This window comes from Oncorhynchus mykiss, chromosome 7 (genome assembly GCF_057628025.1).
Source record: "Oncorhynchus mykiss isolate SJ-2025 chromosome 7, ASM5762802v1, whole genome shotgun sequence".
Lineage (NCBI taxonomy): Eukaryota > Metazoa > Chordata > Actinopteri > Salmoniformes > Salmonidae > Oncorhynchus > Oncorhynchus mykiss.
Window position 1 is genome coordinate 44,060,030 of NC_143028.1, and position 12,063 is coordinate 44,072,092.

The 12,063-nt window shown below is 41.3% G+C and overlaps 1 protein-coding gene across 3 annotated transcripts in view; it reads right to left on the minus strand.

Annotated features, from left to right (window-relative positions):
* Nucleotides 1–491: 491 nt before the first annotated feature.
* The window catches only part of LOC110527961 (chemokine-like protein TAFA-1), a 280,252-nt gene continuing 268,680 nt past the window's right edge, over nucleotides 492–12,063 (minus strand). The window contains exons 5-6 of one of the 3 annotated variants that reach the window (XM_090241105.1): nucleotides 11,186–11,276; nucleotides 492–1,868 (exon numbers count right to left, since the gene is read on the minus strand). In XM_090241105.1, the coding sequence (XP_090097231.1) occupies nucleotides 11,250–11,276 (27 nt within the window). In that variant the 3' untranslated portion in view covers nucleotides 492–1,868; nucleotides 11,186–11,249. Of the gene's footprint in view, nucleotides 1,869–3,938; nucleotides 7,664–11,185; nucleotides 11,277–12,063 lie in introns of those variants that run through there. The other 2 variants (XM_090241107.1, XM_021609612.3) reach the window with 2 other exon arrangements.

Genomic DNA, 12,063 nt, shown 5'->3' on the forward strand with positions numbered 1-12,063 from the left:
ATTTCCTAATGACTAATATACAAAAGTGTGTCTGTAGGGAGATGAGACAACTCTGCATCAACAAATATAGCTGGGCACGATATTGGAAATCTTTATTGTAATTGCATAAATTCATTGAATATGTTATTTTGCTAAATCCTCTTTGGCACCAAGGGAGTTGTGTAAATGAACAATCACACACAATAATTTGTGTGTGTTTGTGTGTGTGTGTGTGTGTGTGTGTGTGTGTGTGAGTGTGTGTGTGTGTGTGTGTGTGTGTGTGTGTGTGTGTGTGTGTGTGTGTGTGTGTGTGTTTTTGATGCATATTTCCGCCAGTTATTTTAATACTTGTTAAAAGTGTTGTTGACTGAGTGTTGACTCAGACAAATGGTGTAATACGTATCTGTTCACAATATAGATGGCACTTAGAGGAAATTATGAATGTACGCACCACAAGAAAAAGCACCCACATTAAAACAGTAAACTTTTAGTAAAGGGAGACAGGAAACTCATTATAGAAAACCCCTTTAATTCTGATAAGACTGTATGTATATCTAGTGAAGGTACTGCATGTCTGTTCAATGTGTCCAATACTTTCTCAATGTATTTTTCTAAATATCCACTGGGAAGTCTTTCAGTGTGTCAGTGTGGAATCTACGCACAACAAGCAAAGTCAAGTCCACAACCATTCTCAATAGCAGACACAGGACATAAAATAAGTCTCAGATACTGGACCCAGTTGCACTGTTGTTATCTATAATTTATAACAAAAAAAGAGGACTTGGGTCACTGTTGATGCTTGTTTCTTTTGTGAGGCAGTTCTGTACAGTGGTTTAATAATCTTTACAGAAGCCACAGGGATTCCTGTTTTCCAAGCACATCACTGAAGGGTGAATGAGACCAATACTTTCTCATTATGGTCCCGCAAAGTCTATTCCAGAGATCCTCAATGAAATCAAACACTGCAAACAGTCCTATACACAGAGAGGATATTCAACCACTACCTTTGACTAGGAATTCACTGTACTTCATAATCAGGGATAGAACTGAAGAATTCCATGGAAGGATCTCCTTGCAGGATATGTTTACTGTATAAGAGAGCCCTCAAACTGCCTTTTTTATCCTGTATTTACAGTATATATACACACACAAGTATATTATGTACAAAGAAAAAGCTCCAATGAATTACATAGAATGTGCCAACAAAGAACAGTTCTGAATGACATGTCAATCATGGACAGTGACTATGGGCCCCTGGGTTGACCCCTGTGACCTCTGAGTGTCTGTTTGATCAGCGCTGTGTTGTTGTTGTTCCTGTGGGTATTGCGTTGCGTAGGCAGAGTCGACAGCAGTCAGGGTCACTGCCCAGGCTCTGCACAGTCACAACAAAGCTGGCATGCTGAGATGTCGCTTCTAAGATGGACGCCGATGACAAGGATTATTGAAAAAGGTTCAATCGATCCCCACATAATGTCCCTCCAACGTGCCACTGATCCTGTAGGATCCCTTGCTCAGTGGCACTGAGGCTCAGTGAGGATAATACAGTTTACCTTTGGGGAGGCGTTAGTGTCTTCAAATAACGTTTTTACAACCTCTAAATAACCCCTGCTAAGCTGTTTTAGTTTCGAAAGGGAGAAAAAAAGAGCATGTAGGAAATTGGCCGTGGTTGTTGTGGAGGAGAGTCCCGACGTGAGGCTCATTGATCAAAAAGGGATTAGTCTGGTCTAAAATCCTTGGCACCACCCGAGCGAAGCTGTTTTATCTAGGAGGATATCCTTTTTTTGCAGTCACAGGTAATCCAGTTGATGTAATAGTTTTAGTCCGTTCGGAGGGAGGGGATCCTGGCTCGGAGCCTGCAAGGGAGCTCTTTGTTAGGTCCTGGGGTGAATCTGAAACACACAGGGAAGAGGAGAAGAGAAACACACACACACTTAGACAGAACAAAGGCATACAAGTGCGTGAGGATTACACCCCGAGGAATTTCTCCATTCCACATGTCAAAACAAGAGGTCTTTTGAACTGAGAGGCTCATCTCTCTCACCTCCCCTCTGCTGTTATTGCTAAAAACAGACAGCTTTTGTGAGAGTGAGCAACATTGAAACTGAGGTATATTCTCATCCATGAGATATCAGAGAGTGTCGTTGCAAAAACCTTGGTGTGTTTCCATGCTGTGTTTGTCTGCTCTGGGTAATATCACTGTGGCACATTTTCTGCTTTATTACTTCACACTTCTGTACCCATGATCAACGTCATGGAGAAGCCTGTGCTTCCTCAAACAGAACCAGCCAATCATCTCTCAGTATTTCAGCCTGTCTATCTGAGCGCAGTGAAGGGACTTTTGGTTCTGCTAAAAGGGACGTAAGCCTGACTGTCTCCCTGTGGTTTAAATTCAACAACTCTTATTTAGTGTCAGTCGTGAATCTGGCTGGATTTCAATGGCACATTGTGCAGCCCTCAGGCAGCTATAGAAGGCTTTTCAGAGCGTTGAATGAGGTGCTCAGTATGTTCACGATGAACCAGACTGCTACATCTTTACCTGCTGCATCCCCTTTGTCTCGTCTTGGTTACACACACGGTATGTTTTCCAATGTCGACAGTGTGTCTCAATATATCATTTAAAAGTTCACATCTCCTCAAAAATGTGATATCATTTTTTTATATTTACTAAAAATGCTCATTTACCGAAATCAACAACATTCACGGCAATCAATCTAAAACTTTGACTCTGATCAATCCTGTTTAATAATCAGAAATGAGGACAGAGAATAGGGGACACACCCTGCACAACACCCTGCACAACGTGGAGCTAAGAAAAATTTTAAAAACCCAGTGGCTCTGGTCTCGCCCTCACACTGCTCACAATGACATTTCCATCCACAGGTCTCTGCTGGTGGTGGCAGCCAGGTGTGTGTGTGTGTGTGTGTGTGATTGAGACAGGGACAGGGCCCTGGGGGACCCCTCGGGGCCCTGGGCACAGCTCATACTAATAGGTCTGTGTCGTAATTTGGAAATTGTGGGGGTGGATGGTAGAATGATGTGGAGGCTTATAGCTTTTCTCTCTGACAGGTCAGAATGTTCATGCAGTTTGTGAGTGGCCCTGTGTGCACCACCTCTGTCAACCCAACTCTCCTGTCAGAGAGTACTATGTTAGCATAGTTTTTTATAGTTCACTATCATGGTATAACATTGTGATGACATTCAACATTTTCAAGATTAAGTGCCACCTTTTTTCAAAGCTGGAGTGATATTGATCGTTTTAGACAACATTCACAACCATAAACACCATATAGGAAAGTCTGACTTAGTGTAGCATGACGACTCGATCATTCCCATTCAAATGTAGTTTGACTCAATTTTCTCTTTGCCAGGACACAGCCTTACAGTAGCAGGTACCACGTGTACTCTCCCCCTTCTCTAATCTCTATACAGAACTAGCCCCTTTGGTCAGAGAGCTAATCCTCAGGGTGAAGCTGTCCAGCATTTGCATCTGTTTCATCTCTATCAACCAATGAATGGCCAAATGTCACAGTTTGTTCAAGCAGAAAGTGACCTCTAATATAACAAGCACAGTTGTCATTACGCCTGCTTCTCCCACAGAGAGACAGACTGAATCCCACAGAGGTTTGTTACATTATATGCACATGCTGTCATTTCAGCTGTCCTCTGTTCTGTCCCCAGCAGCAGGTAGGGATGGATTGGAAAAGGATTCCCAAACTTTTTTTCCTGTTGGAAACGAAGCCCTCTGCATTCTAATTTACAGGCCACATTAAAATGCAATTTGCATAGACATCAATAAGTAAAAAGAGCCAAGGACAATTGCCTTAGCGAAATAATGTAGACATTCTCTTTCCTTATGTTTCTCGTTAAGTGCTGAACACATCCATTCCATTTGTTGAGGAACTTCTTTGAAAAGCAACGAAACCCCCCCAAGGAACAGAAAACTCCAGACGACAACAACATACATCAAGATCCATTTAATGTGACACTGACAGTGGGTATAGAGCAAAAGAGTAGAAGCAAGCAGAACCACTTTACATGAACCTTCCATCATAAGGCCTACATAACACTGTTATGAGAATGACATGACAGACGACATAAACAGTGAAGGCAGTTGATGTCAGCTTATGACACATCTCTTTATGACACTGCAGGCTCAGCCCTAAACTATGTCTCTCTGTCACCTGGGGCTGCATGGCAAATGGTGCAGCAAAACACAAATGGCAATGCTTTATAGACCAGTACGCCCCCCCCCCCCCCTCTGAGGGCCAAAATGTATCTCTCTCTCTTTAAAGCAGCGAAAATGCAAGCCGAGATCTAACGCTCAGAAAAAAAACAACTTGACTTAAAAAAAAGGATGCCTATGCAACATTAACCAATTAAAACCAGTTCTGCAGCAATGAGGTTTGTGCAGTAGGCTGTAGGCCCAATACATTATCACTGCATACTGGCTAAGCTTGAATTGTCCTGACAATGTTGTTCTTCTAAGACAATTTTGAAATGATGTTTCAACATTTAAGGTGTATAACTCTCCTTCCGCTGAGAAAAGGGGACACAGTCTTCCAGCTGCAGTACTTCTGCCCCGTGCATCAATTTATGTTGTTGAAAAACTCCTCGATGTTAACAAAGACACGCCTCCAATAACAACAACGCAACCTTATCGAAACACTTTGCTTTACTCATTCATTGCAGCTGCAGTGCTGGTTGCAGTGTGAGTGGAATGTGGGAGAACGTGCATTTTATGAACTATTAAACTGTTGAACAAAGTGTTGGCAGTGCTGAATAACAACTTAAACATGACCTTACTCATAAACACAGCAGCTCTTTGCTGTTTTTGTTGAGTCTCCACTCATGGTTTTAAAACTTTTGAAATCTCACATTATGAACTTTGCTGTGCGTTCGATGCTTCCTATTACATTGTGCAGACACTGTGCAGACGCAGTGTTACGAGCTATCTGATTGGTCAGGGGTAGGCCTATAGGTGCACTTGATTTGCTATCTGGGACTGCTGGGTAGGTGGAGTTCTACCTTCAGACACATGCAATGGTTAAAAATGGGAACACTTTGCCTTCCCGGTGCTAGGGCTGCTGAATCAAGTGCACCTAACACCAACAGCGCGAAAAATAAATAAAAAAACAGGAACACAAGGCTTTATCGTTGTTGTTTTTTACGGAAATGTTTGATGCATTAGGTGTTGTTGTGGAATTTGTTAGATAATAGGTTTTGTTGTGGAATTGTTAGATATTACCTCTTAGATACTCTTAGATACTGCTGCACTGTCGGATCTAGAAGCAAGGGCATTTCGCTACGCTCGCAATAACATCTGCTAACCATGTGTATTGGTATTGTTTGATTGGTCAATGGTGGTAGGTTTCACACCTTCAGATGTTATAAATAAAATGAAGGTCTGTTTTTCTCTCTCTTTTATACTGTATCCTGTCCATTGGCGAAAGGTTGTGTGATATATTCTAATTTCCTAGGCTTCTAGGCCCCTGGCCCTATTACGCATCTCTTTGTACTATAACGCTAAATGGAGTCAGATATACTTTCTAATACACTTTGTTAATGTACAAATGACATAGTCTTATCAGGGGTCACGTGTGAGTTCTACACTGTATAATATACACAGATCAAATATTACCCCACTACAAAGCCAAAGTTTGTCTTCTACGTTGTCTACTGTTGAAGACAGTTAAAGCAGTAATCAGTAGTTGAAACAATTAGAAAGTGGATAAATGTAACCACTCTCAAATTCATAGACGGAGGTATGTACGCAATGACTGACCATCCATGATATCACAATTCTAGTTCTAACCGTGTTTTGAGGCTACAGTACATGTTTACACTTACTTTGTTTAAAAACATTGGAGTAAAACAAGATCAAATTTTGGGTTCTGATGGGGTATGACAATTGAACTAAGCTAATAAGGCATTTAGAAGTTGCAGTATATTCTTCAACAATCAATGGGTACATATCATTCATTTCTAAGTCCAAACATGTATGTAGCAACTATAGACTACCCCTTTAAGCTTACATCAGCTGTCATGTCATTATTATGAAAGCAAAATGCGGACGGATGGTTAATGTAAACTGTTACCAAAAAAATATACACTACCGTTTGTGGGTTCGATTACAGGCTCCAAATGGCCAGAAACAAAGAACTTTCTTCTGAAACTCGTCAGTCTTTTCTTGTTCTGAGAAAGGAAGGCTTTGTTTAATAGTACCCGCTGGCCTTCTAGACAGAGTTCCTCTGTCCAGTGTCTGTGTTCGTTTGCCCATCTTAATATTTTATTTTTCTTGGCCAGTCTGAGATATGACTTTTTCTTTGCAACTCTGCCTAGAAGGCCAGCATCCCGAAGTCACCTCTTCACTGTTGACGTTGAGACTGGTGTTTTGAAGAATAATATTTAACGAATCTGCCAGTTGAGGACTTGTGAGGCGTCTGTTTCTCAAACTAGACACTCTAATGTACTTGCCCTCTTGCTCAGTTGTGCACCGGGGCCTCCCACTCCTCTTTCTATTCTAGTTAGAGACAGTTTTCACTGTTCTGTGAAGGGAGTAGAACAGTACACAGCGTTGTACGAAATCTTCAGTTTCTTGGCAATTTCTTGCATGGAATAGCCTTCATTTCTCAGAACAAGCCTGTAATCAAACCCGCAAATGTTGAAGCTCCAGATACTCAACTAGTCTAAAGAAGGACAGTTTTATTGCTTCTTTAATCAGAACAACAGTTTTCAGCAGTGCTAAAATAATTGCAAGAGGGTTTTCTAATGATCAATTAGCCTTTTAAAATGATAAACTGATTAGCTAACACAACGTGCCATTGAAACACAGGAGTGATGGTTGCTGATAATGGGCCTCTGTACGTCTATGTAGATATTCCATAAAAAAATCTGCCATTTCCAGCTATAATAGTAATTTACAACAACGTCTACACTGTATTTCTGATGGGCTTTTCTTTCAAAAACAAGGACATTTCTAAGTGACCCCAAACTTTTGAACGGTAGTGTAAGTTGAAAACATGACTTTACTCTGTGGAGTGGTGACAGTTGTTCATTTGATCAATTGATTTATGATTTCTCTTATTCAACACATTTGATGGTGATGCGTCTGTTGCACTTTGCTCTGAACAAGCCTCCCAGATGGGATATATCCTGTTGTGTTTTGTGACTGTCTTGAAAAGGTGCCTTCTGGTACTTCTAATAGACAACATGTGGCTCTTGAAACAGCAAAGCATATACTGAATTTACATGCTGAGGCAACAGCTAGGAAACTACCAAAGTATTAGTGAAATGGCTGTTATTAGTTTCTTCTTCTTCTCTCAGCCATGAATGATCCTGGGCTAACAGTCAATCTGTCTGGTGACATGTACTGTCTGTCTGGTAGGGATTCTTGATTATATTGAAGCCTTCACATAATTAGATCCTTATAACAAAAAGGGGCAGGTAAGCAGAATGAAGACAAGATGTTACATTTTAGCTTTTTGTTGTTCTCTCCCTTTCCCATGTAATTGTATGGCGTGAGAAGAAATGGATTGATCTATTTAGCCAATGGAGCGGGTAATGTGGATCTATGCTGGGCGTGTGTTTGGAGGGGTCCCTCCCCAGTTCCCTTCACTGTGACTTCCTCAAACAAAAGGCCTGCCTTGTCTGCTGCTGATAGAGTACAGGCAAGCAGGTCTCCCCCCTGAAAGACAGCAAGAAAAAATACAGAAAAAAAGGCTGTCAGGCGCTCGCCTTGTCAGCTTCTTACGTTCAGGCCAATTTAAAAAACGAGTATTAAAGCTGATGTATTTATGTGTGTTTGTGTGTGTGTGTGTGTGTGTGTGTGGGGAGGGGTGGGGGGTGTGCCTGATTGCATTTCACTGAGGCTGTTCAGAGCCAAATGAAACCCTGCAGGTGAAATGAAAAGGGGGGAAGAAAGTCCTGTAGGATTTACTGGAGTATAACGAAACAAATACAGATGAGGTTATTTGCCCTCAATGCAGAAAGAATGAAAGATGTTGATTAAAACAGGAATACAGAGAGGGAAATAAAACCCTTTTAAATGGTCTGTTTTCTATGCTGTCCGCTGATAGTTGTCTAAATGCCCCACGTTAGAGGCAGATCAGGACATAAAGCAGCCTCTGAGAACAACCCACACAACAAGAAGGGCAGGAGACAGACATACCCAAGGGTTTCAGACACACACACACACACACACACACACACACACACACACACACACACACACACACACACACACACACACACACACACACACACACACACATCCGAGATGAGCAATTCATAATGGGATTGGCAGACTGGGACTATGCACAGTAATCTAATTCACACAGTACCCAGTAGCAAAATAGGACATGAAACAAAGGAGAGAATGGATGAAAGATAGGGACTGATCCTACTATTACACACTGATCTGACCAGAACAGCAAATGGCCAGGGCTGTGTGTGTGTGTGTGTGTGTGGGGGGGGGGGGGGGGGGGGGGGTGCGTGTGTTGACAGGCGGCATGCATGTCTTTGTATTTCCAGATGTACAGTGCCAGTCAAAAGTTTGGACACACCTACTCAGTCAAGGGTTTTTCGTATATTTTTATATTTTCTACATTGTAGAATAATAGTGAAAACATCAAAACTATGAAATAACAAATATGGAATCCTGTAGGAACCAAAAAAGTGTTAAATCAAAATCTATTTTATATTTGAGATTCTTCAAAGTAGCCACCCTTTCCTTGACAACAGCTTTGCACACTCTTGGGCTTCTCCCAATCAGCTTCACTATGAATGCTGTTCCAGACATCTTGAAGGAGTTCCCACATATGCTGAGCACTTGTTGACTGCTTTTCCTTCATTCTGCCATCCAACTCATCCCAAACCTTCTCAACTGCGTTGAGGTTGAGTGATTGTGGAGGCCAGGTAATCTGATACAGCACTCCATCACTGTCCTTCTTGGTCAAATAGCCTTTACATAGCCTGGAGGTATGTTGGGTCATTGTCCTGTTGAAAAACAAATGATAGTCCCGCTAAGCGCCAACCAGATGGGATGACGAATTGCTGCAGAATGCTGTGGTAGCCATGCTGGTTAAGTGTGCCTTGAATTCTAAATAAATCACAGTCACCAGCAAAGCACCCCCACACCATCACACCTCCATGCTTCACGGTGGGAACCACACATGCAGAGATCATCCGTTCATCTACTCTCCTTCTCACAAAGACACGGCAGTTGGAACCAAAGATCTCAGACCAAAGGACAGATTTCCACCAGTCGAATGTCCATTGCTCGTGTTTCTTGGCCCAAGCAAGTCTCTTCTTATTATTGGTGTCCTTTAGGAGTGGTTGCAGTTTCTATATTTGTATTTATTTAACTTTTATTTATACAGGTTTTTCTCATTGAGATAACAATGCTTTTCCCAATAGCAGCAGGGGAACAGAGTTTCAGATAAAACAACATATACTAACACAACATAAAAAAAAAAACTATAGACACACATACAAGTACAACAATTACATATTACGTAAAAACAAAACACGAATGTCACGACTAGAAAACAGCTGTCCTAAAGACAATTACACTCGTGATATTTACATCGATCAAGTGTTAAAACTCCACCAATGTGACTAGATCATCAAATTTTAAAATGTCCAGGAGAGAATTCCAAAACCACGGAGCTGAGTACCTAAAACTATTTCTACCATGACCTGTTATAATTCTTGGTACTGTTAAAAGCAATTGAGAATGGGACCGTAATTTATATTTATTTATTGACCTGATTAAAAAAGAACAGAGATAAAGTGGCATTTTACCCAGTATGGCTTTTTAAATCAGTGTATACGATTGTTTAAGCCTACGCAAGGTCAATGACGACCAGCCAATGACGCTGTAGAGATCACAATGATGTGATCAACGTGATATACTGGATCAAGTGCTCTCAGGGGAGGGGTTGAGGCCTGCATACATATACTACCGTTCAATAGTTTGGGGTCACTTAGAAATGTCCTTGTATTTGAAAGAAAAACACATTTTTTTGTCCATTATAATAACATAAAATCCATCAGAAATACAGTGTAGACTTTGTAAGTGTAATTGATTATTGTAGCTGATTTTTAATGAAATATCTACATACAGGTACAGAGGCCCATTATCAGCAACCATCACTCCTGTGTTCAAGTGGCACATTGTGTTAGCTATCCAAGTTTATCATTTTAAAAGGCTAATTGATCATTAGAAAACCCTTTTGTAATTATGTTAGCACTGCTGAAAATGTTGTTCTGATTAAAGAAGCAATAAAACTGGCCTTCTTTAGACTGGTTGAGGATCTGGAGCATCAGCATTTGCGTTTGATTACAGGTTCCAAATGTCCAGAAACAAAGACCTTTCTTCTGAAACTCATCAGTCTATTCTTGTTCTGAGAAATGAAGGCTATTCCATGCAAGAAATTGCCAATAAACTGATGATCTTGTACAACGCTGTGTACTACTCGATTCACAGAACAGTGAAACTGGCTCTAACCAGAATAGAAAGAGGAGTGGGAGGTCCCGGTGCACTACTGAGCAAGAGGACAAGTACATTAGAGTGTCTAGTTTGAGAAACTGGCAGATTAATTAAATATTACCTGCAAAACACCAGTCTCAATGTCAACAGCAAAGAGGCGACTCCGGGATGCTGGCCTTCTATGCAGAGTTCCTCTGTCAAGTGTCTGTGTTCTTTTGCCCATCTTAATCTTTTCTTTTTATTGGCCAGTCTGAGATATGGCTTTTCTTTGCAACTCTGCCTAGAAGGTCAGCATCCCGGAGTTGCCAATGATTCTATGATTCCATGTTTGTTACTTCATAGTTTTGATGTCTTCACTATTCATTATTCTACAATGTAGAAAATAGTAAAAATAAAGAAAAACCCTGGAATGAGAAGGTGTGTCCAAACTTTTGACTGGTACTGTAGATGAGATAGTTTTTTAATTGTTGACGAACGTAATTTATATTGCGCGTGTTGCATGTGCTGTGTGTGTTTTACTATAATCTTCAGTGGAAGGGAGAGCGCGTAGTATTTGTGTCATTTTGCCTAATTATGCACATTCTGTAAACACACACAGTTGAATATTTTTCACTGAGTATTTGAATTAATGAGAAGCCATTGAACATAAGTCAGTCAGTCACACTCCTATAGTTGTTTAGTGAAGTGCACATGAAGAAAAGCTGGAGAGAGACTAACCTTTACAGAAGCAAGAATGCAGCTCAGTTTCTGTTGAAGCATCCTCTGCATTTTGCTTCCAGAGCTAAAAAGGTGAGTATGGCGCAGTGTTCTGCAAAGAGAGGGTCAAGAGAAAATGTTGATGTGGATATTTAGGAGTATATCCTTTTGTAGAGCCTTTGCCTCTGACCCTAATGCACACACACAGGATCCCTTCCTGTTCACTGACTTCAGATCACTTCTAGCACTGCACACAGTAATTGATTCATATGAGGTGTTTTTAGGACAGTGGTTCTCAAACCTCTCCTCGGGGATGGCCAGACATTTCAACATTTTGTTGTGGACTTGAATTAACTTCCCTGATTCATGTATTCAACAGGTGCCTGGATAGGTCGTTTAGGTATCAGCTAACCATATCATATGTTTTAGCAATCTGGTGCCCGACGGCACAGTCGATGACGTGTCACGCAACCATTGGTTGATGCATGCAATGTCTGAGCAGAGGAAGGCGACCAGGGATTTGATGATTCGTTGACAATTTGAATCAGGTGTGCTAGCTCTGGAATAGATCAAACACATAGGACGGTAGGGGGTCCCCAAGGAGAGGTTTGTGAACCACTGTTTTGGAAATATGCTTGGCAACGAGAGGGTTCGTCCAAGGTTACATCCAACTTATGAAACGCATTTCACGTTGTTGTCCAAAGAAGGCATTCTGAGAGGCGTTCTTAAAGTTTGCTTACCTTGACAGGCTGGCAAAATCGTACCATCCGGTCAACTTCTTTTCGCTTTTAAGGCTTGGAATAGCATGCAAGTATAGACTGTGTATTGCATAAGCAAGCGGAACAACCTTGAGAAACCCTGTGTGGTCTAACCTTCCCTGGCTGTTCCTGTCACCATTA